Here is a 25728-nt window from a genome sequence, read left to right as displayed (position 1 = left end):
AGCATTAAGGTCAAGTTTGAAGAGGTCTAAACTGATTCATAATAAATGAGAAACTCAGGGTGAAGATGTTTTTAAAGACTCTAATCTGAATGTAAAATATTTATCATGCATACATTATATAGTAAGTGAGAAATATGGGCCATGTATGTGTGTGCTCATGTGTATATATATATATATACCTGAGGGGAGAGAAACTGAGGCACTTGAGCACGTAGACTAGGCTGAGAGGAACTGAGAGGCGGCACTGGCGGCTGAGGAGGCGGCTGCGGCTGCTGCTGCTGCATGGCCCGGGCTTGTGCTGCTCCAGCACCGCCAAACATTCCACCCTGCATCTGCTGGACAGAGGAAGAGTCAAGGGAGACGGTCAGCTTCTGCTTCAGTCAAACATGTTATACATTTTCCTTATCAGTTTCTGAGCATCTGTCCCAACACGGTGAGCTCGACAAGGTCACAGAGTACCAGCAGGTCCATAGAAAGACTTGGAATCATTATCCACATTCATGGGTTTGAAATGTCTTACATATTTTACTTAATGTTGCAACAGACAAACTTAGACGGTGTCACAAAATGAAAATGCAAGAAAAGTCATGTATGATGTCCAAAACAACGTTGGCTTTTGCAACATGTAGAGTTAGAGGGGGCGAGACTGGTTTAGACTCTGCGGATTTGTTTTGATTTGGCATTTCCTGAGCATGAAGAGCACCCCCCTCTCACCAGTAGGGATGTTGTGAGAGGCGATACTTCAGGATTAAGTTGGTGCCAATTTTCTAGAAAAAAAGTGTTTTTCCCCTGTATCATAGGTACTGGTGATGCAATTCTTCAGGAGCTGATGGGGCAGCATATACACCTACAAATATTCTAGTCTGCCTTTAAATGCCAAAAGAAGAAGAAGAAGAAGAAGAGGCCTCCCAGCACGGAGGAACAACATCAACACCTGAAACTACAACAAGGGCAGCTGCAGCCACAGCTTCGCCTTGACTGGTCGAAGAGAGAAGTGGTTTTTATCTGAGGCCAGAGTAGTATTTTAATTCTTTGAAATGTGAGTGCCGTGAATTTACACTACACTACAAACATTAGCAGCAGGACAAGGCACTGTTCATCTGTTCTGCGCTGAGCATTTTGGATGTTCTGAGGTTTTTTTTCTGAGAGAGAGTTGAAAAATGTTAAACTTTGGGTAAACGCTGTGCTTGTCACACTCAAATATTACCCTGTCACAGTGGAGGAGGGGAGGGACAACTAGCTTACCACAAAGACCAACTGTAACATCTCACATGTTTAAGTGCTGAACAACAACAACAACAAGGTAGAAACATGTTAACAATATACTGTAGGCTTTAAATCAATTTGTTTCTTTGTCAGCAAAATATCATGATCCCACATAGACTAATACTTCAATTTAAATATTTTTAACGAAGGAACGTTTATGTTTAAGTTTAAGTTCATGGGATTTATTGTTTTGTTTTTGTTTTTTACCCTGGTACCAAATTGGATAATGAGAATCGTGGAATTTCACAGATACGACCACATTTCTGTTACCGTGACATGCCTACTCACCAGACAACAACATGGTAATGATACTTAAGAAGATAAGGGCAAATTTGAGGTTGCTTCCTTGTTTGGGAGAGTACTGTATTATTTTTTCTTAAAATTGATGATTTTTTTTTTGTTCTTTTGTTGTTTTTTTTACATATAATTAAGTGCCACTTGCTGTGAATGTCAAGTAAAAAGTTCTCTCAACTTACTCTCTCACATTTAACTTGGATCCTCTGTTTTTCAGCAACTTTTCTCAGGGCCACCATTCAAACTCTCCAGTTAAATATTTCCTACCAACATTAACTATTTCATGCACAGCATGTTTTTACTCAAAAAAAAAAAACAGGTTACCTTATCCATGAAGGGCAAGCGGGGGTCTGCTGAGGGGTCTTTGGAAAGAAGCGGAGGCCGAGGGCAGCTCATGGGCTTGTTGATGAGCCCGTTGTTGTAGTCGTGGCCGGCTATCCCCATCCCCCGCTTGTCCAGCTCGGTCTTCTTCTCCAGCAGGGCACTCATGGCCTGGTCCAGGCTCATGTTGTTGCTCTTCAGAGCCTCCTCTGCTGGATCCCTCTGCAGAATAAACCAGAGAGCATCAGTAATACAGAACCAAATCAATGCCAAAGAGTAGGGTATGAGCAAACTTCAAACTTCCCTGTTCATGACTCATGTTACAAATATCATCAAATAGTTCAATCTATGGATTAATAATTATTCATTTGATCTATAAAATGTCTGAAAATTGTGAAAACTGCTTGTCACAATTCACCAGACCGCAGGGTCCTGTCTTCAAATGTCTAGTTTACTCTGACCAACAAAACCAGAGACTTTAGGTAATTGTTTCTTAGAAAAGTGACTCAAAATGATGAACTGATCATCAGAAGATGCTGTATAATTTTCTCTTGTCTGCCAAATAAATTAATCAAGCAACATCCAGCACCGTGGTAGTAACGGTGAAAGGCTGACGCTGGTGTGGAGGGCAGCGTTACAAGAGAGGTGAAAACAGATGCAGTAATCAGTAACCGGGTTACTAGTTTTTTTCATGAGCAGGTGAAATATGAATAACCTTGTTTCTCTGTGCTCATGTAAACACCATATCCTGAATAAGTTCATAACCGCTATAAACCTCATAAATGGGTTATTGGTATCAATTCACACGGACTCTTTGAGGCTTTACATGCTCATTTCAATTTCTCCACCTTTAAAAGGGGAAACGCTCAATAGTAAATTGTAACAACCATCATCAATTGAAGGTAAAGAGAAATACATTAATAACAAAAATATAACTGTGTCATTTCCCAGAGCCGAGGACCAACAGTGCAGCAGTTTAGTGTCACTTCAACTCACAGGGAAGCCCATGTCCGTCAGCTGTTTGATGAGACGATTCATGATCCAGGCGTCTTCTTGCTTCCCTGGGACCTTTCCCTGGGAGAGCTGATGACAGAAAATTATTATTGCCACACTATCTTAGCATTATTTTACTATGAAAATGTCAAATTGTTTCTAATATACAACAGCTCTGCGTCGTACCTTCTGTGGGCCCTTTTTGGATGCATTGCCCCAAGAGTTACAGGAGGAGTTGCTCTCCTGGGAGGCAGCGTTGTTCCACATGTCTCCTTCCTCAGCATCCCACTGACCCCCCGACAGGTTCAGCTCTTCACCTCCACCTCCCCATCCGTCTTGCATAGGTTTGGGGGCTTGAAAACACACAACAGAGATTCAGGCAGTTGTCATCTTGCTTGTGAGATTTCAGTTTCTACAATGTATATTAGAGTTAAGGCAAATCTTTGATGAAGGAAAATGAAACTGACAAAATACAAACCTGGGAAAATAACTGAGAACTTGTTGACATGTTGCACATTAATATATAAAAGTAATATCTATGCTTTACAATACTAGGCAGCCACTAGGGGTCAGTGTGGATTTGAGGTTACAGTTTCCACTACTCTTGCTCTTTAACACACTGATGTCCTTGATGTCCATTTGCAGGGAAGCACACATGTTGAATCATTAAGAGGCTACACACATTTGGGAAATTTGAAAAAACAAACAGCTATTTACCAGGTTTGCAAGATGCAGATGTCATCGTCGGGTTGCCCCTGCCATAGCTGTCCGGGTTGCTGTCTCCCCAGCCCCCACAGCTCCCAGTGGATTTGCCCCAGGCTGACGTCCCGTTGTCGACGCTGACCGGAGTGGGTGCAGCTTCCCCCCAAGAGCTCTCTGATTTTGTGTGGGAGCTGGGTATCTCTCCCCAACCTGGAGGACACACAAGGACAAGGGCCCGTCAATAAAAATACTTCACAGCACAAACACCAACAAAATCTAAAAGGAATTGTGCTTTGGATATGATCACGAGATAATATTACCTCCAAAATACTGTCTCATTTGACTTTGTTTTTTAGATTTTCTCATAAGGAGGCAAAAAGACATATTATAAAATAGATATTATTACAACAAACAACAACAAACTTTTTTTTTAAATGGCCATTGTCTGCATTTTCTAGAAATATCAGAGGCAATGAGGCAAACAGCTGTCTAGAAATCAGCTCCCTTTTCACATGCCACTTCACCAACCTCATGGTACTTTGTTACTGGTGTGCTAAATTAACTGGCGAAGCGTTTGTCAAAAATAAAATAACATGACATAACATAACACAAAATAAAGTAAAAGAAAATAAAATTAAGAAAAATAAAACAAAAATAAAAAAATAAAATAAGGCAAAATAAAACAAAACAAAACAAAATATTTGTTTTGTTTTATTATTTTTCAGTTATTTTGTTATTTCATCAAGCTGTTATACAAAAATTGTCAATAAAAATTTAAGTGGGAAAATAAATAAATAAATAAATAAATAAACAAAATTAAAAAAAAATAAAATCAAGCAAAATAAAATAAAATTAAACAAAATAAAGTAAAAAATTAAATTAAACAAAATAAAAAATAAAATAAAATAAAAAAAGATAAAAGTATGAAGTATCGGTCAAGTTGCCTCTGCTGGCTTGTGCTACCATACTTTTGTGCTCAATATGAGAGTTTGTGATACTCATACTGTCCTGAATGCCAAATGTTGAATTTAAGATTAAATCAAATTCATTTACTTTGTCTAAGAGCCCTCATCACAGCTCCTTCGGCCAGAGAGGAAGGGTCTTCTTCATTATTCTTTGCTGATTGTATCAGTATCAGAAATGCCTCCAACACTGACCAACATGCTGGACTGGGTATCGGCACGTAAACAATACACTGAACCGATACCACGTAATTTATTAATAAACTTTCAAATAAATCCACACCCAAATAAAACTGCAGTTTTCCTACACCACTGTAACTTTCGCTGTGCAGCCACCGACAACTCCTTTTTCAGTGTGGCGAAAAAGATTTTTGGTAAATAGTGTAGCAGTTAGCAAAATGTCAGCATTTTGGCAATATTTCATACTATTAAGTCCCACCATTAAAGAGGCATGTACAGTATGAAAGGCTTTAGTTTCGACAGGTGGCACTAGTGTTGCTAATTTTAACACCACCACTGTGTCTTATAAGGGTTCAACCTGAGCCATGCCATAGAAGAATGATAGTATTCATTTCACAAAAAAGGTATCCAAACAGCTCTACTAAACACTCAACCTGTCTCGCTTCTGTTTCCACGTTTAAAATTAGATTAAATATTACATTTAAGTATATATTAGTTAAAATTGAGATTCATATAAATGACAGGCTTACAGAAACATACTTCTTCAATTCTCTTTTATTTGTTTACTGATATAAACTGAGCCCTAAATCTGACTGAGCCTCTGGTTAACACCATCACACTGTTTATCCTTCTGTTTTGGAGTGTGAAGTGCCTCTCGTGCAGGAAGGCAGAAACCTGGGCTCGGCTTAGCAGGATGGCTGACAGAGGGAGAAGATACCCATTTAAGATTTGGCGCAGCCTGGTTCCTCTTGGCACGAGGGAGACAGCACTGTCTCCAGGCCTGTGGCAGTGCCAGGCTCAGCTTAGCTCTCTCTCCAGGAAGAGGTCAAGTCCTAAGGGCTGCTCCAAAATTATAATTAACACTCAACCTTTAAGTATGACTGGCCGAAACACTATACTATTCCAAAGAGAGCGTGAGGAGACGAACAAAGTGAATAATTTTTCCTCACTGTCTGCCATGAGTTATGAATGGCATTGAGGAGTTATCTATTTTTGTTTCTAACTCACTATAAGCTCAACAGTTCTTCTGCCAACAAAAGGGACCACTGTCAGGTTTTATTAGGAAACAAATGAATTGTGAAGTTGGCGTGCAGGGTCAAGTGAGGGACAGCAGGGGGCGTCAGCCCCCTCTCCGCTCTTAAGGGCTTGCCCCACCTCCTCCCTTCATCAACTGACAGATGGTGGCTCCCATATAATCACACACTTCCGATCCTCCTCAAACTGTTTGTGGTGAATCGCTATTTTCACGAGGCACTTTGTAAACAGCATTCTTGTGCTTCCTTTGGGTACCCATGAGAGGTTGCCAGGGTTACCCACACAGACATGTCCGTTGTTGTGAAATGTGAGGAGCCTCATGGAGTGGAAGGGCTGGCACTGCTTAACTCATTTGGATAGTTGATTAGATGTAAATCCAAAGAGGACAATCTGGGTCAAGATTTTACCTTTAAGTGGATCAAGAGATTGGAGCTTAACAGTGCAGCGTGCTAACTACATGACCAGCTTTCATGTTTGACACCTTTACTTTGAACAGTTAAAAAGAAAAGAGACATACGAAATAACGTGAAAATAATCTAACTTGTGTTTTGACTATGTAAAATCAAACCACCTGTATAATCTGAATGTTCACAATCTCATTTATGTTTATACTATAAGCAAATGAATCTCTCAAACTTGGCCTAACAGGATAGGTGTGGGCTACATGGCACTATAACAAATTGCAGAATCAGAGTATTATAATATGATATTGGGCTATGTAGATAAAACTGAATTGACTCTTACCTTGAGCTATCAGGGGACCCCTGTTGTGAGATGGCCCAGACTGGTGTTGGACAACAGGATCCATGGGCCCACCAGTAGGCCCTGGGTTTTGGGAATTTTGGGTGTGGTTCTGTAAAGGTGTAGGCGGCCCGTGATAGGGGTGATTGTGAGAGTGGGGATGGTTGTTGTTGGGGCCTGGGGGGTTATTGCCTCCAGTGGTAACTTTATTCTGGGACATTCCCGGATTGTTCCTGTCCCACAGGTTGACTGACTTGCTGTAGGTACCAGGGTCACCCCAAGCTGAGGTCCCATCATCTATCTCCATCTTACGTCGGATTGAAGGTGGAGAAGGCTCTTCCCAGCCTGTAGGCTCAGCTGAGGACTCCTTCTTACTGCCACCCCAGTTTCCGCCCTGCTTCACTGCGCCTGAGCCAGCCCAAGAGCCGATGCCCCCTCCTCCACTACTACTGCTGGGCCCATCCTGAGGCTTGCCCCCCCAACCTTGAGGAGGGCCAGTGGGACGCTGGCAAACTGGCTCTCCCCAGCCCCCACTTCCTCCAGCTGCAGGTATCCCAGGTCCTGAAGACGACATTCCCCAGCCTCGTGGGTTCTCCTTCCAGCCACCTGTTTCTCCCTCCCACCCTGGGTTGGTAGAACTCTTTTTGTTGTCTTCTGGTTCCCTCCAGTCCCCTGCATTATTGCTGCCTCCACTGTTGCCCCAGCTGTGGGATGCTTTGGGTTGCTCTCCCCAGCCCTGGGATGTTGCCTTGTTGCGAGAATCATCCCAACCAGTTGACTTCTCCTCCCCCCAGGACTGACCCCCATTCTTGGGTATACTGGTGGTGGGGCCTCCTGCTGGAGGATTCCCCCAGCCACCAGGGCCACCTGGAGGCTTAATGTTGTTGGGTGGCTCTCCCCAACCAGAGCTAGGTTGGTTATTAGCAGCTATGCTTCCACCCCAACCTGAAGCTCCCTGAGAACCAGGCACATCATTTTTGCTCCCAGGGTCAGTCCTCTGAGAGGGGCCCATGTTAGTGTTGGAGGGCCCCTGGGCATCGCTTGGAGTCGTTGGGCCAGAGCCCCATGATTCAGCAGCTGCATCATTCTTGCATTTAGTATCGTCCATGTCCCAGGAGGTGTGCTGGCGAACAGGGGTCTGTCCCCAGCCAGTGTTGCACAACACTCTGGGATCCAGATCCTGGGCAGGCAGCAGAGGAGCTGGATTATCTCTGGATGATGGTTCTCTGTGCTGGGGATGTCCTTCCATGCTGTCACTGCTCCCTTCACTTGCACCAGCTGTGCTCACAGGTCTGCTCCAAGGACTAGCCTGTGGATCCTGGGGAGGAGAGCTGGGGGTATCCCAGCCTCCCTGGGACTCCTCAGTGCGCTGCTTCCCCCAGTTTCCACCAGACTGGTCAGCCCAGCCCCCAGAGCTTCCTGCTCCACCTCCTCCACGGCCCCAGCCAGAGTCCCAGCCAGGTGTCTCCTTAGATGAAGGTGCCTTTAACTCACCACTGTTACCCCATACTGGGCTACTATCTTCTCCATTGACCTGTGGGCCCCCTGTGGGGGTCTGGCCCATGGAACCCAAGCCTACAGGTGCATTACCCCAGCCAGGCAAGTTGCGGATGGGGCTGGGGGGTTCCTGCCTATTAGTGTGATTTGGTCCATCAGTTTTAAGGTTCTGAGGTTCTGAACTGAAAGACACATTCGTGGACGGGGAGGGGTGTGGCTCTGATGTGTCAGACGCCATTATGCTACCCCAGGCGCTGCCAATCCCCGAGGAGTTGCTGTTAGTGTTGGCTCCGGTACAGGTGCTGGTCTGGGCTGGTGGGGGGCCAGTTGGATTGCAGAGGTTGGGTGTAGGTTGAGGAGGTGAAATGGTGTTGGCTCCCCCTGAGCTGCCTCCCCCTGTGCCACCCCCATCATGACCCAGCATGGGCCAGGCAGACGGGTTGGCATTAGGGTTTAGGTTCAAGTTAAAGTTGGTGGTGGAGGATGATGAAGAAGATCCCCAGCCCCTGCTGCCTCCTCCCCCTACTGGGCTGTCACTCTTCCCTTCACTCCCCAGTGAGGACTGAGGGGGGCAATGGGAGGGTCCAGGCCCAGAGCCCCAGCTGCGATTGGCTGCAACCTGGCTGGAGAGCATGCTGGTTCCAGTATGATTGGCAGGGCTGGGCCCACTGTTGGCCTTGCTGCTAAGGTGGTTGGCAGGGAAGTGGCCTGTCTGGCTATTGGCCCCCGTGGCCATACTCACTGTACTACAACTACTACTAGTACTACTGCTGCTGCTGCTGCTGGTCGAGCGACCAGGGTCAGTGTCCAAAGGGCATCCTCCTGGAGGGACTTGGCTCTGGCTGTGGGTAATAGAAGGCCAAGCCTCTGTGTCCTTCTGGTCAATGATCAGTTGATCCCAGCCACTGAGATTGGTGGAAGATGCAGCACTTGTGGCACTCCTGTTGGCTGGTAGGTGTCCCCAGAGGGGATTATCATACTGGGCTCCCTGACCACTCTGTGGGGGCAGTTCTGTATGGGAGAAAAGAAAAAGAACAGGACATAAGCATGAGCAAGAGAGAAGAGAGGTACAAGTCATGTACGTCATCACGCCCACATATGCTTAGTAAGGTTGAAATACCATGGCAACATATAAGGTGTCTACTTATGCATATATAGATTTCACAAGATGCTTTATTAATAAAAATAAATACCACCCACAGTGAAAATGCAAACAGAATGACTAATATGACAGCAGAGGGAGCTTTAATTAGAAAATAAATAAAAAAATGTATGCACTCTATTCAAACACTATCTCACATAATTTTCATACATTTGTTTTCAAATCTACTATGACTCAAGCCGGGACTAACGCTCTCAATGATATCACCAAGATAAAATATTCACAGATTATGTTACAGTGTCGTACTTCAAAAATATCTAAATAAGGCAGTCATAGATTGAGCTAGAAAGGACTTGTCTCACATGATTGATTGGCTTGTTTTTTGGTATTTAATTAAAAGGTTTAATTATTGTAATGGAATTCTAGACACCAAATATTACTGAGAGTGAAAAAACACTGATTGAAATGTCTTTTATTCATCAATGTAGTGAGAACTTGACATCCATGAAGCTATTATTAGAATTTTTACATTTCACGATGCATGAATGCAACACATCACTAGTAATAACAAAAAGTTACAAAGTTTTAGGGTCTATATTTAGTGAATATGGTTAAAAATGAACGCAACAGAACATTGAACGATGCGTTTGCCAGATACAAATAGAGAAGCTCTAACAGTGCTAGGCACTGTATCTTCCTAACAGGTCACCCCTAAAAGAGCTCTCATATTTGGGAGCCACATTGGAGGATGTAATCAAAGACAGGGGCCATGCAGCTGAGTAACATTTGACCTCCTAACCATTGCAGTTATGACCTCTACTTGACACTCAGCACAAATACTCGGCACTAGCTTTGGGCAGCCTGTCTCCTCACCAACACATCAGCCTCCATCTGCTCTGACAACTCAAAGTAATGCTCAGGCTTATTCCTATTAGATTCGCGTGGGTTCAGGCGAGCTGGGGTTCCAGTGTGCCTATGTATCGTGTTGGTACAAACGAAGCCCATTTGCAGATCATCACTGCTGCACTGATCATCCTGCTGCCTCCTTCCTGCTGTCCCCTGTGCTGCGGGGTCTTGTTGTTTACATGCACCCTCACATGCATGCTTAGTTTGTATGCAGACTCTGACTCTGTCACAACTACATGAGGGAAGTGACAGCATTTGTGTACCACCCCCTGTTTTCAAGCTTACTTTAATGCTTGCAACTGAAGGAGAGAGAGGAGGCAGTGAGAGAGCAGGGGGGGAAAAAGAGGGCACTGTGTTTCTGACACACACAGTGCTGTCGTTCTGTAGCGTCACTCCACTGAGAAGTGCAGGACCGCCATTTTCTCAGTCCTGAACTACAGCCAAAAAGGCTCTGAGCTACCGCCTGTATCTCCACCGTCGCTGCTTTAACAGCACGCATGTCTCACTCGCAATAATAAATGCAAAGCAGAAGAACCCAACACTGCATGCCCGCAATGCACTGTCGCTGCAGCTTTAATGTTTGAAAGTGCTCATCCAGACAGAGAGTAAATACAAGCCACCAAAACAACACAGCAGAGGCAGAGAGGAGAGAGGGAAGAGGGAGGCTGGAGAGGAAAGAAGGGGAGATGTGAAACACAGTGGTGAAATACCTGTGGAGAGGTGCCTCCCAACCATCCTGTAAAGAGCTAGGTTTTGTGCGACGCAGCGACCATCCTTGTTTCAATATGTCTGCTCGGCTCGCCAAGCTTCTGAGGCTCATTTTTGAAATGCTGCCAAGAAGTTGCACAGCTCTTGCGCGGCATGAGACAACCCCCCTCCTCCCCTCTCTCCCTTCCTTCCTCACCCCTCATGCTCTGTCCCTCCCACCAACACTGCTTTGGCTGAGTCTCTCCTCTATCTATTGCCTCCCTCTGGCTTTATTTATATATCGTGCTCTATTCCTATCCTGACGGAGAATATTCCCCCTCTCTGGAAAAGCGCTGAAAGAGGGCTGGTTGGGGGAGGGGATGGGAGCGTTGGGGAGATGGTGGTGGTGGTGGTGGTGGTGGTGGTGGGTGGGTGGGGGGTGGGGGTGGGGGTGGGGGGGGGGGTATTGGTGGTTTTGGGGCTTGGTTAACAGCTGAACGATAAAGCCTGGAGACTTACATTATGCACTCACGAGGCATGAGGTAAAACAAAACAAAAGGGGGACTCTTCTAACCTCCCCCACCCCTAACATCTTTCAACCTTTCAAAACTGTCACTAAATATTTAGCCAAGACCACTCCATCTGCAATTAGCACTGCCGCCCACAATGGAAACCCTCTTCAATAGCAGTGGCAGGCGAGAGCGAGCAAGAGAAACCTCACAAAAGCCTGCTGCACCCCCTCCGGTGCTGGAATGACAATTTTCTCACACATGCACGTGTTTATGTACAAGCATGAGGATCATCAGATCACACAAGATGACAGATTTTTGGTTAAAAGTATGACTGCGAGTCAGAAATGTTGGGATCATGAGAAGCTTTGGATTGAAAACTGCTGCTTCATGGGATACTTTCAACAACATGAAATGAGCAATCTCATATGGATCTTGTCTCAGGTCATGGTTAGCGACTGATGATCTGGTCCCAAACATTGCACAGGAGCTATGGAGGTGAAAGAGGTTGCAAAGGGAGACAGCAAAGGAAGACATGCATTAGACTTAATAGATGTGGTGGGAGGAGGATAACTGGAGCTGGGCGCTCAGCAAAAGAATTAAAAAAAAGGGCAGCAGTCCCCTGGATCAAGGCTGGTATTGTTTACAAATGATCCCCGCGCCCACGCAACAACACAATAAGTCAATGTTTAGTAGAGAACAGAGTCCCTTTATGGCTGAAGTTCAGCCCCCTGTGCCTCTCCACTGCGAGGACCTAACATGCGGTGAGGTCATGCCGTGCTGCTGCATGGCCACTCGTTCCTTTGTGTGTTAACATACACACAGTGCGGACACTGCATCTACTGTCTGGATGTATACACACTGGCGAACAACACAACCACAACACACACGCTACTTCCTGAATGCACAGCTCAGCAGGCAAACCTTTCATGCTTTCCTTTTTTTTATCATTTTACATAACAAGTGGACATGCATGTACGGCATGTAAGTGTACTCAGGTGTGTGTGTCTGTGTGTGTGTCTAAGAGGAAGGGGGGATACAAGGGTCAGGTAAAGAGGGATCATGAGGAATGAAAACACAAAGACAGAGATGGATGTTGAGAGATGGAAGTAGGAAGTAATCTAGGAGGGCTGTGCGGGCCTCAGCTGGACTGATCCTGGCTTAATGAAGTCCCTGAGGGGCAGAGAGACTGGATAGTACAGAGCTGACAATGCATGCTGCCAACCAGATGAACGAGCGCTCTGACAGACGCGCACACACATAAAGACATGAACCTCCCAGGAATGTGCTCACTCTGTGTTTAATGATCGCAATCGCCACGTCTCTATTGTTTTTGATTTGGTGCCCATAACTGTGTAGGAGTAGCACAAAATGAAAAGATGGAGAACTAATTGGCAGCTAAAAGAACTGATAACTGATTAATCATTTTCAGGCAAATATGCCCAACTTTCACTGGCTCTTGCATCTCAGATGTGCTGATTTGATGCTTTTCTTTGTCATATTTAATAGTAAACTGATACCATGTAGCATGTTCTGGTAGAAAACCAAAATACAAGTATGAACCTCAAAACAAGCATAATAGGTCCTGTTTAAGGTTCTGAGAGGGTCGAGTGCAGAATAGCTGCCATCAGCTGTAAACCGAACCAGCAGAGTCCTTTACGGCCTAGCACAGACACAACACTCTGCACCCTTTTGTTACTGCTACTGTTGGGAATGTGCTGAAGTGGCACAGATAGTTTGTTAGCTGTTACCTAAACTGTATTCATCCTGGAACAAACAATGGCAACTTAATGACAGGGACTGCACAGAAATATATGCAAGAAATTGTGTTTCGTATGGATGCTTTCTTTGTAGCTTCTTTGGTGTAAGTGGGATGTTATTATCTCAGGGGAAAAGACTAACAGAAGGACAGAACATGTCTTTTAAAAAGTACACATCTAAGACATCTGGTGGTCATGTTTGCCTGCGAGTATCCTCTTTCTCCTCCTCCTCTAAAGGATAAACCAGGTCAAGGGCTTTCTCCAGCGTGCCAGTCTTAAAATAGCCTGCACTCTCACGCCTCCTACATGAAAGGGCCCTGGGATATGGATTGTTAGCCAAGCAAAAGGCAACATTGGGAGAAAGCTATAATAATAGGAAGATTGACAGACTTACATATAGTATGTGCAGCCTGACTAATCCCAGCTGCCCTGGGGCCAACGAGGGTATGTGTGAGCTGCGGCGTTGGTATAGTGGAGGTGGAGGAGGTGAGCATGTGTGCATCAGAGAACAACGAGCGCAGCAGCGAGAGCGAGAGGAGCAGGGGCACAGAGCGAGGCGAGGAGAAATAGAAAAGAGAAAGAGTGAGCGCTGAACATTTGTGGTTAACAGAGAGCTGATGTTTAATCACATCACAAGACGTCCCAGTCCTCTTTGAGGGGATTCCCAAGGCTCTTTTACAGCATCATCAGCAGACTTAAAGAGCACATCAAGTCTAGCATGCATACACTCTCTCTGTTCCCCACTAGACGAGCTATTAGCACATTAGCTGCACTGTTCTTTCACTTGACACGGCCTGTTTTACATCAAGATGTTGTTTGTTGGTGTCGGCCTCTGTTGTGCTTAGCGAGTACAATGCCTACTGGTACATAAAACCTTTATCATTGCTTTATGGGCTTTAACTAGGGGGTGTTAGACCAATGCAAAAGGGAGCAGCTATAAATCTTAAGTGCTAAAGCCGACACATTATAGGAATAAAAGCTAATGTGATTAGTTAACACTCAAAAAATAACAAGTCAGAGAAGGCTGGATTGCTGCATTATTGTCACACAAAGACTACTAAATGCACTTCATTTGAGTGAATAAAAAAGGAATTTTCCTATGTCTTTTAACTAAATAGACTCAATGAGGAGCACTTTTATCTTCATTAAGAGTATTCATTTATATCTATATAAAAATGTGAACTCTTGTCTTGAACCTTGACCATTAAAAGCTAGTGGTTGCTGCTGCTGCTGCTGCTGCTTGCCTTTACAGCAGAGTAAGGCAGGATTTATACTTGTGCGGCAGACCCTACGCTGTAGCCTACACCGTTGTGAGCATTTATACTTGTGCGGTGTCACTCTTCTGTGAATTGCTGTGAAGTTTGGTTGATTCAAAACACACCAAAAACACATATTTAACATGGCTTAATAGAGACAATCTCAAACACAAGTAAACAAATCAGCTTCACTATAACTCGCGGCATTCACAGACAAACACTTGTCTTTATCTGGACACATTTTCCCCACAAATACAATATGCTAATGTTTTTAGCACAAGCCTATGGCATTTTACATTGTATAAATTAGCCTAGCAGCCTGGCGATCTTTCCCTCTTCTCATATAAAGCCAGGGACAACAGCAACATTTAACAAATGTAATGGAACATAATTTGGCTTCATTACAACTCACAAGGTTCACCGACAAAACAACTGTCTTATACTAAACATGTTTTCCAAACAAATACAACATGCTTACATTTTTAGCACAAGCCTATGGCATTTTAGATTGTATAAATGAACCTAGCGACAAGTGGAGATTTCCTCTGCTCATATGAAGCCACCATAAATCCTTAAAATTATATATTTGTGGAGGCTATACTGTCTTCACAATTTACTGTTTATCTGTGAATTAAACATAAATAAAAGGTTTGTTTCCACTGAGGGAAATGGTTTCAGCTTACAAAAAAAAAAAGACAGGAGGTCTGCATCGCTGTGAAGTGCAGTTACATTTCTGGGGAGGTGCACGTCAGGCTACGGCATGGGTTACGGCATAGAGCCTACGCTGTAGCTACGGCAACGCAACGCATTCAACGCAGAAGTATAAACTCCACATAATGCTGTATGTGTCAAACGGAGCAGGGACAGTTGTTTAAGTGCTAACTGGCGAACAAGTGTCTGAAATCCTTCCTGTCAGTTTTCTGATTTCCCTTTTTGAATGATGAACACAGACTACTGCCGCCTACTGGTATATTGAGTTATTTCCTCTCACACAGGTGCAGAACATACATGCTAGATGGCAGTTGGCTGTAGTCCATGCTGTGTGTTTGTTGGCCTTCATCGCCACCAGCTCTTTGATGTCGGTTTGGTGTGTCTGGGCCTTACGACTGCAGAGGAAGGGAATGTTTGTTTTTATGCACATGTATAAACGTGGACACACAGGCCACGTTTATCGGCCGCGCTTTTCAAGAGAGCAGACATGTGACCGGGTAATGAAAGACGGGGTGAGGCGAGGTGGAGTCAGCGGATGGAGAGAAGAGGGGAGAGTGAAGGGAATGAATGCAGCTAGTGTGTCTCTACTGTTAGTTATCAGCGAGAAATGAAAGCAGGGAGGGGAGCAATTGTTCTATCAGCAGACGGGGCTGCAGGCACAGTGATGGAGGCGGGTCTACCTGTGGCGCTCTGTACGCATGCTGAATAACGCTGTATATTTTTTAAACCTGTGAATGTTTTCAACGAGACATTAGATGATTGAAGAGACAGATTGTAAAGGGAGATAGTGTGTGGTGCTCATGTGCAAAACTTCTCTGTGCACCAGCTCAGCGAGGTATACATATAAAAATCTCCCACTATAGTATCTGTCTCTCAGTCTGGAAGGGCCTCCCGTCTGTCTGTCTGTCTGTCTGTCTGTCTGTCCTAATGTGATCAGTCAGTTCAAAGTCGCGCAGAGAGCAAAAGCAGAGCGGAGCAGGCCTGCCAGAGAGGGGCGGAGAGAAGCAGCAGCTTTTACCGTAAGCCATGAGTCACTTCAGCCCACAGTACTGGACCTCTGCCATGCTCGCTCTCTCCTTCTTTCTTTCTTTCTTTCCTTCTCACTCGGTCTTTCTATCAGTGCCAGGTCAGGCCCACTGAGGCGCCCGGCCAACTAGCTCGCTCTACACGGCTCCTCCTCCAAAGGCAGGAAATACTGTAGGGCTGGTCAGCAACGCTCAACAGAGAGTGGGAGGATGATGATGATGAGAGGGAGGAGGAGGAGGAGGAGGAGAAAGAAAGGAGGAAAGGGTAAACATCTCATCACCATGGAGATAGCGCTGCATTCAAACAGCATCAGAGAGATTGGAAGATGCTCAGACACACTTATGGTAAAAATCTGTTTTCCCTCGCAGACAATGAAAAGTGCCAGGTGCACATCATACTTCATAAAGAGAGAATAGACCTTTACCACTCGGAAAAACACAAGAACCTGGTTTACCGTGACATGCGGAGCCGCAGAGAGGAAAATACACACATACAGAGATAACCAGCTGTGTTTACTCTCCATCCTCTACCTCTGTATTCCTCTATCCCCGTTTCTAATTCCCAGTAAGGCAGAGGCAGAGTGAAAATAAACAGCAGCACCTGTGATGCAAGTGCTTTCCCAGTGCTCTACAGGTGCATCACTCCTGGGCACAGCTGATGTAAGTCAAACAGCTGTCAGGATGGGTTGTAAATGAGAATGACGACATCGTGTGTACAGATATACCCTATGTGAGGCTTTTGTTATCTGGTTGTGGAGATAAAAAAAATTTTCAGAGAACTGTTTATAGTGACACCTCTCTCTGAGGCTGTTGGGTGATCTGTGGTCAGCATTCTCTATAGCCACGACGGAGCACCTCCATCTGGCCACAACAGAGACTAACTGAAAACATGATATGGCATGCTACATTTGATGAATTTACTGTTTATCAGATCACAAATGAGATCATAGTTACCACACCCTCTGTCTTTCCACTCAGAGATTACATCCGCCAGAGGAACACAGAAGGCATCCCCGGAGATGGACCTTCAGTCAGCAGCTGTAACAGCTCAAATTCAGCCAGCGCAAATCTCAGCGGTAAGTGAAGCTGCTGCTGCAAAATGTACTTTGCGGAAACACAGCTGTGTAGACTCTGCGTTGTAGTGTGTGCTTATTTTTTGTTGATGTGAGCAGACTCCATTTCTTAGCTAACGTTAGCTTACTGGTGCTCACTGTAGCTCTGTAGCGAAGCTGAGAAGTTTGCCTTGAGGACTTTCTGCCAGAAAAAGATTTCTTATCTAAGGTTTATCAAATCTTTTGGATCTTCCTGGAAAATTAGGCCCTCAACATTTAAGTAAGTCCACAGGCTGTTATAGGCAACTGAGAAAGTTGGCCGGGGTCTCAGTTTTTTAAGTTACATTACAATCCGTTCACCTATTGGCAATAAAAAATGATATATATAAAAAGTTATGCACAGTACCTTAACGCTTGTAGCAGTGCAGGGCAAATAATTTCATTTCAATTTCAATCACAACTTTGGCTTGCAACAATCATGAAAACAGGATGTTTGAGATGAAACGATAATTCTGCTGCATTCCATTTCGCAATTATGCTCTTGTTTTGTTTTGTGTTCTAAATCCAGTGTACCCTTTCCTTTACAGAGGTGCACTCAGTGTTCCCACCGTGGTGACTTACTTGCTAGACTTTGCAACTTTTCAGACCCTCTCCCTTTTACTTCTAAAAAGTGACTACTGGCAAATGTAGCATCTTGTTCAGACCAACAGGGAAAGAAGTGAGAAATATTTTCACAGATATTGTATTCATTCCCATGCACATTGTTCAGAGTAATCCTACTCCACAGCTTGTCAGCCATTTGCACAAGCTCTCCCCTTTTCCTCTTGCAATGTGTTTATATGTTATTCCATTTATCTGTTTTCAAGTTCAAGATAATTCACTGTTAAAAAGTATTTTGAAGGTCTTAAATGCATGATGTTTCCGAGGTCAATGAGTAATCATGGCAAATAAATGTGACCTAAAAATTGACCACAACAACTGTGCTTTGGATTTTTGTGATTATCGAACAGATCTAGCTTGTAGTGTGACTACTAATAAAGCACAGTGTCTGCCCAGCTTACACCTACCCTGTTTGTTACTGAATTCCACTCAGTACTCTCAGTAAAGACAACCTCAGACAACCAGTACCCTGACAGTGATTCACAACAACCTTCTCCTCTCCTGCAGCAACCCCTACTGCCACATGTAAATAAAACTACACTCCCTCTGAAAAGCTTTTGCAAAAACAAAAAAAAAAAAAAAAAAAAGGATTCAGAGATAGTGATTTGCCAACAGTGTGTCTCGGCTGACCTGTAGGCAGGCTGGCTGTGGAGGAAGAGGAGCAGGAGGGAGAGGAGTGTATGGCTACTGCTGCTGCAGGTTCAGTAGTGGCGGAACGTCCCGTGGTGGTGAGAGGCAGAGTCCCGGAGGGCAAAGGCTGGCCCCTCTTCAACAGCTGCTTGTGCTCCTGCTGGCGGAAGCGTGGGGGCACCTCTCTTGGCGGATAGCGCTGCTGGAGCAGAGTCTGGGGCTGCTGTGCTGTCTGCGGCTGACCTCCAGAGGGGGCGCGCTTGCCATTGCCACTGCTTGGGGGTACAGACGGGACAGCACTGGGGTTGACGGGGGGAAGAGGAGGGGTGGGGTCGAGCTTGGCAGAGTCTGGCACTGTGAAGGTGAGGGGGTGGTGGTGGTGGTGGGGAGCAGAAATGCAGGGATGAGGGAGGGAAAGGAGCGTTAGGAAAAGCAGAGTTGAGCGCACGCTAGTGACAAAACAATTATTGACTGATAAGGCAAAAAGACACTACAGATTTGTCATTATATTTTACATTTTAAAAAAGAACCAAAAAACATTAGATTGCTGTTAGTTGCTTTCCTAGCGCATATACAAAATAAAACCAATCATCAGCATAGCTTTAGTCTTTTCTAAAAGCTGCTGTGGCTGAGCATTTCCTCCGCTGCATCTTTTTAAAGCCATGGTCACTTCTGGATGAGGACCATCATGTTAAATTCAGAAAGGCAAATGAGGAGAAATGCACAAGCTTTGCCGTCTCTCCTGGCTGGCTGAATTTTGATGCTAGGCAGTGGTCAGTCTAAACACATGGCAGCTCTTTGGAGAACCAAAGAACTGTAATAATCTCAGGGTGGTACTGTAATAAACCTTCAGCCTTGGGGATGCCAAGACACACAACTTTCACAGTCTGCCACGGTGCCTGGTCACAGATTAGAAGTGTTGAAGAGGTCAAGTACCACATAATGGACTGAGATCTGCCTGCTGCATTATTGTGGGCTATTGTCTCCATCAGGACAGCACTGTAAAGAGTGCTCAGCCCCATCAGCATAAGCTATTCATGGTTTGTGGCAGGTTATGGCCCCTGAAATCATCACCTCGCAGAGCTCTACCAAAGCTGTTAGTTATTAACTGCTCGTGTGGCTGCTGAAGCCAAGTGCCCATGTCCCACTAGCTTTAGTTACCCTTAGCAACAAAGTGTGACTTTCTCTCTCTCTCTCACACACACACACACACACACACACACACTTTTCTGTGTTCATCTTTCTTAAACATGCAATGACTGATTTTTTTTTGGCCACTTGGGGGCAGTGGAAACAAGGTGTGAACATAAAATTGAAAATTTAAACTTGTTAGGGCTCTGACACACTGAGCTGATGGTCAGCCAATGTCAGGCCGTCAGTGAGCATCTGCAGCTCAGTTTATTGTTGTTACTAGTCGCCCTTGTCGGCTGTTTTTGGGCTTATTCAGCATGATGGATCTGCAACAGAGCCCACTGGTGAGTAGAATCACTGTGATTCCGGCAGTTTGCTAGCGAACATTAAATATGTGTTGTTAATGTGCTAACTGGCTAACTAGCAATCTGTCCTGTCGCTCTTCCAGTTTTGCTTCTTTAATGATGAATACTGACTTCTGCCACCTGCTGATGTATAGATTTATTTCTACTCACACAGAAGCAGAACGTACGTGCTAAGTGGCCATTGTAGTCTTTGCGGTATGTTCCTGAGACACAGGCGACGTAAGACCTTCATCGCCATTAATTCTTTGATGTTGGTTTGGTGTGTCTGGGCCTTTACTTGCAAACAGCTACTTGTGTACACCTTCTGCAGCGCCGAAGCAAAGACATGATACATTTGGAGTCCAGTTTAAGTCCACTATTCACTCTCTTTTAGCTCGATTTTTGGTTTTCACAAACTTCTGAGGAAAACATCTAACTGTGTCACTATATTCACCACTTTTTTCACTACAAACAGTTGCCTGTTGCGGCCACAACCAATAGCACAAGAGCGATTAGAAACCAAAACAGTAAAGTTGCGGGCCAGACAGCGAAACCATGAACTGAAACTCACATTAAACCTCCCTAAAGATGAGGGGAGCTTCAGTTTCGGTTGACAGTTCTCTGTAGAAGTTCATCACCATGAGTGATGCCTCTCACATAAATAAATATTTGATAAAAACACAGTTTGTAGCTGCTTTAAAGACAAGCTCCACTTTACCAATGAAACAGTTATCGGTTTCACAATAAATCACTGTAAAATTCTTTACAGTTAGTGTTACTGTGTCGTATTTTAATTTGCATTACACCCATGTTTGATTATCGCGTTTTGAAAAACTCACAGTAAAGTCCAGCGTCGACCAAGGTTAGCAACAGTCTCCAACATGCATTGCCACATGGTGCCATCTTTAATATCAATGCATATTTGACACGGTTTTTATATGTTTACATAGTGTTTATTGCAAGCAAAAAGTGCATAGTATCTCTAATTTTAATTGTGGTTTTCAATTTAAAACGTGTTGAAATGTTATTTGTATTAGTGTATTAGGGTTGCAACGATACTAGATTTTCATGGTACAATAACGGTCTCCGAAAATATCATGGTTTCACAGTTGATTATTACAAATTACAATGACCTTTTAAAATATTTTTTGGGGTTGAACAAACACATTAATATAATTGAAACTTGAGACAAGTTTTTTTTACAAATTAAAAAAAGTATGTGAAAAAAATCTCCCTTCTGAAAAATAAACTAAATAATATAATAGATATAATAGATAAGCAGATGTAAAAAACATGATAACCGTCAATATTCATATCTCAGTATACATTGACGCAGGTACACCGCTGCAACCCTAGTGTGTATGTGTACTTTTTGAACATTTTCAGCACCTTTTCACACCCTGGTAATACTAATCACTGCGATAATTTTGGTTACCATGACTGTAATATGAAATTTTGCACACTGTAATCAATAAATGTGACTTAATTTCCTTTCTAAATATTGCCAAAAAACAGGAGCCAAAGCTGTCAAGTGTAAAGCCCTCAGCAGGCTAATAAACTGTAGGTGAATGAGGAAGTACAGGGTTAGAGGTCACCACTAAGTCAAACAGGATGATCAGCTCGGGGTCACAGAGCTGCTGCTGGGTGAGATGCATCATGGGACACAAAGCACACCGGATAATCGCCTCAGTACATTTCATTACATAACAGAATAAGCTGGTAAACGAGAATGTAAACAGGATGCAACAAAAGTGTTTAAAACCTACACATACTGCACGAGAACAAACCCAAACATCAGCTGATGGGGACGCAGTGTGCACTCGGCCAAAATGGTATTTTGAGTTCTCGCTGGTAATAAAATACAGGAGGACGGAAAAGGAAGGAAGAAAAAAAACTTGTCAAGGCAGCAACCAAAAGAAAAAGAAAATCTTTGTGTGGCCTAAATGAGTTATAAAGAGCAGTGCTTCGCCACTGGCTGCCGTCCCGAGTGTGTGCAGTGAAGCAATGAATAACTCGCACACATGCGGCCAGCCCCGACACACACAAAAACAAAGAGTTATGTAATGCTGAGGCCCACACTGAGGGGAGAGGACAGGATGGTGTCGTGGAATATACGTTCACACAACCTTGTAAATACTGACAGACATGTTCGCTCACATGTAACAGACAATTACTTCTCATTTTTCTGTGTATGTTTATGTCTGTCATGCATGTGTGGGGGGGTCGGGGGTTTCCTAAGTCATTTTTGCCTCCAGTACCGCATCCCCTCTATGGGCTGCAACCACCGTCTGGTCGGTCTGATCCTGTTTCACCCGCATCTGTCTGCGTGTCTCCCTCTCCCTGCAGCTCAGGAATCAGGGGGGAAGCTCGAGAGCTGGAGCTCGCCTCTCATCGGATTTCTCTACATCTGCTCCATTTCCTCTCCGCTCTTGTGCTTCATCCCTCCCCACCTTCCCATGCTCTCCTCTCCCTCTCTCCTTCATTCACTGTGATCTACTATTATCCTCTTGTCATTATTACTCTATTAGGGGCGGCAGACAATTCCCAGCCAGTTCTCCCCGCTGATTTTTAAGAGGTGATTTCCTCTTAAAAACAGGACTTTGTGGTTGTGCCACTATGTATAATAATAGTTATGAAGGCGATCGTTATACAGCTGGGACTCTCTGATGTGTGACGTAGATTCTTCTGGAAGCTGGGGGAAGGGGGAAGCTGGCTGGCTGCTCCGTCGGCCAATCAGAGGGAGGAGACGAGGAGGGGGAGGGAGGGAGAGCGAAAGAGAGAGCTGACGTACAGGAGGAAGGGAAGGAGGTAGAGCAGAGAGGGTAAGTGATGAAGAGAATGGTGTGTGTGTGTGTGTGTGTGTGTGTGTATAAGACAGTCTCCACCCCCTTGCACGCTCCACTGTGAGCTCCAGTCTCACTGCCTGAAACCAGCTTGGGTCTAAATCCGCTTACAATTAGAACACTATTTTCCTATAGTATGCCACGCTGCGCTGGATTTGTCTTAACACAATGGCACGAGCCCTGGACATTTAGTGACTGACGCATTAAAGCTAAATTTCTAATATTTACAATCGTGTCATAGATGAATCAGGTTAGGAGGGGGATCGGGAGACAAAAACAAACAAGTAAACACTTCTGGCATCCGTAAGGTGTGGCTTATTAAGCACGAGTCTCACAAGGCAGCGCTTTGCGGAGAAAAATGAAACAGAGTAAGAAGAGATCTAAGTCACTTGCTCTGACAGCCTATTTGCAAAAACACAGTCCTCAGCTGTGCAAGTGCACAGGAGAATTCCCAGTTCATCAAAGATGCACATCAAACCGTGGCCTTGGGGCTGTGTGCGCTTCACGCAGAGGAAGACATTCCATTTTCCACTTTAAAGGGGTCTTAATTTTATGGGAGAAAAGATGATAGTGTGCTACCCTGACTGTTTAAGACCTAGAGGTGGGGGTGGGGGGGGGGGGGGGGGGGGGGGCTGTCTGGCAAGATATTGGAGAGTTGAAGGTAGGTGGAAAAAAGAGGAGAGGGTGGAGAGCACCGATGCTCCCTTCTGTCTCCCTCTCGGGGGAGAGAAGAAAAACAAGCCACATGACCTTGAAGATAAAGGATCCCTCTGTGTGTGAACTTTATGAGTGGAGGTCCACAGATAGCAACAGCTCAGGACCCACAGGAGAACCTCATGTTTTCTTAGGAAGACTGGCCCATGCAAGCACTATTTAAAGTACTTGTTATACTATCAGGATAACTAATTTTGTTGGACAATATACTGTTCCAGAAATAATCAGGTTAAACATTATTATTGCCATTTTGAGACCATTTTATGCCACTAGTATTGTGATAACATGACAGCATAATAGTGCAAGCACATCCTTTTAAAGGACAATGTACTTTAATGAAGCCCCTTCCTACCTGTCTGAACTCCTTCATATCTAAACTCCTGTACTCTTAGATCCTCTTCTGCAGTCCATCTCACATCACCATCTGCCCGCTTGACCACCATGGGTTCTACAGCCTTCAGCCGTTCTGCCCTCCCACCTCCGACATTCGCAATATTGCCTCCCTTTCCACTTTCAAATCCCGTCTGAAAACACATCTTTTCAAGCTGGTATATTCGGTCTGACTTAATGGTGACACACATATTGAGACTTGCAATGATGATGATACCTAATATTTATAATCATGATTTTTGTCCAGTCATTTTATTAATCTTTATTATAGATCACAGAATTGTTTGGTTTTATGATCTATGGACACGTTGCTGCTTGTGTCCTGTAAGGTGTCCTTGAGTGCTTTGAAAGGCGCCTATAAATAAAATGCATTACTATTATTATTATTTTAATTCTTTAAAGTGTTCGGACAGAAGAATTGGAATATGATTTTTTTTTTTTTTTTTTTACATATTCTTTAAAAGGAATTTATACCTTTTATTATATATACAAGAAAGTATTTAAAAAATTATAGTACCTTATTAGAAGTAGCCCAAAACTATTAAGTCTGGCTAACAGAAAAAAAAAGCCCCCTCTTGCAACTAATAGATGAGTAAAGTTCTGATAACGCCGTCGTTACCTCCGTAATCCAGCCTGTGTGGTGCAGTTGGCTCCTTGGGATGGACAGCCTGGGAGCTGTGCGGTTTGCTGGTTAATTTACGGAGTTCTTGGAGGGTAAAACTACAAACAACAGACGTTTTGGCTCACTGCCAGGGGTTGGCAAGCTTACGACAGTGAGGATTGTGCTCTTTCTATTCTAAAAGTCCAGATGTAGTAAGTAGTGTATCAGTAAGCTAACGTTACGCTGTTAAAGTCTTATAATGGTCTGAAAATCCCTGCAGTTTATTCTGTTGTTGCTGTTGGCTAAAATGTTGGTGACACTCTGATGACAAACACACATATGTTTGTAAACACAACATACACTGCCTGGCCAAAAAAAAAGTCGCCACCTGGATTTAACTAAGCAAATAGGTACGAGCCTCCTATTGGATAATTACTGCATGGGCGATTATCTTTCAGCTGGCAACAAGTTATTTAACCCCAACTGGTGCAATGAGTTGCTTCTCATTTCCTAAACAACCATGTCGAAAGACACATCCCGTGGTCGTGGAAAAGATGTTAGTCTGTTTGAGAAGGGTCAAATCATTGGCATGCATCAAGCAGAGAAAACATCTAAGGAGATTGCAGAAACTACTAAAATTGGGTTAAGAACTGTCCAACGCATTATTAAAAACTGGAAGGATAGTGGGGACCCATCGTCTTCAAGGAAGAAATGTGGCCGGAAAAAAATCCTCAGTGATCGTGATCGGCGATCACTTAAACGTTTGGTGAGATCAAATCGAAGAAAAACAACAGTAGAACTCAGGGCTATGTTTAATAGTGAAAGTAAGAGCATTTCCACACGCACAATGCGAAGGGAACTCAAGGGATTGGGACTGAACAGCTGTGTAGCCTTAAGAAAACCACTAATCAGTGAGGCTAACCGGAAAAAAAGGCTTCAATTTGCTAGGGAGCATAAAGATTGGACTCTGGAGCAATGGAAGAAGGTCATGTGGTCTGATGAGTCCAGATTTACCCTGTTCCAGAGTGATGGGCGCATCAGGGTAAGAAGAGAGGCAGATGAAGTGATGCACCCATCATGCCTAGTGCCTACTGTACAAGCCTGTGGGGGCAGTGTTATGATCTGGGGTTGCTGCAGTTGGTCAGGTCTAGGTTCAGCAACAGTATGTGCTCAAAGAATGAGGTCAGCTGACTACCTGAATATACTGAATGACCAGGTTATTCCATCAATGGATTTTTTCTTCCCTGATGGTACGGGCATATTCCAAGATGACAATGCCAGGATTCATCGGGCTCAAATTGTGAAAGACTGGTTCAGGGAGCATGAGACATCATTTTCACACATGGATTGGCCACCACAGAGTCCAGACCTTAACCCCATTGAGAATCTTTGGGATGTGCTGGAGAAGGCTTTGCA

At 44.3% G+C, this 25728-nt stretch overlaps 1 protein-coding gene across 10 annotated transcripts in view; it reads right to left on the bottom strand.

Moving 5' to 3' along the window:
- tnrc6c1 (trinucleotide repeat containing adaptor 6C1) overlaps positions 1–25728 on the bottom strand; it is a 60523-nt gene that overhangs the window by 11543 nt on the left and 23252 nt on the right. For 5 of the 10 annotated variants that reach the window (XM_033645711.2, XM_078161345.1, XM_033645714.2 and 2 more), the window contains 7 exons: positions 18290–18643; positions 6498–9002; positions 3592–3786; positions 3061–3227; positions 2878–2964; positions 1885–2103; positions 180–335 (listed from right to left, as the gene is read on the bottom strand). In XM_033645711.2, the coding sequence (XP_033501602.2) occupies positions 180–335; positions 1885–2103; positions 2878–2964; positions 3061–3227; positions 3592–3786; positions 6498–9002; positions 18290–18643 (3683 nt within the window). Of the gene's footprint in view, positions 1–179; positions 336–1884; positions 2104–2877; positions 2965–3060; positions 3228–3591; positions 3787–6497; positions 9003–10709; positions 10860–18289; positions 18644–25728 lie in introns of those variants that run through there. The other 5 variants (XM_033645713.2, XM_078161346.1, XM_078161348.1 and 2 more) reach the window with 3 other exon arrangements.

This window comes from Epinephelus lanceolatus, chromosome 18, assembly GCF_041903045.1.
Source record: "Epinephelus lanceolatus isolate andai-2023 chromosome 18, ASM4190304v1, whole genome shotgun sequence".
NCBI lineage: Eukaryota > Metazoa > Chordata > Actinopteri > Perciformes > Serranidae > Epinephelus > Epinephelus lanceolatus.
Note: the sequence above shows the minus strand (reverse complement) of the source record. Positions and strands in the feature narration are given on the sequence as shown.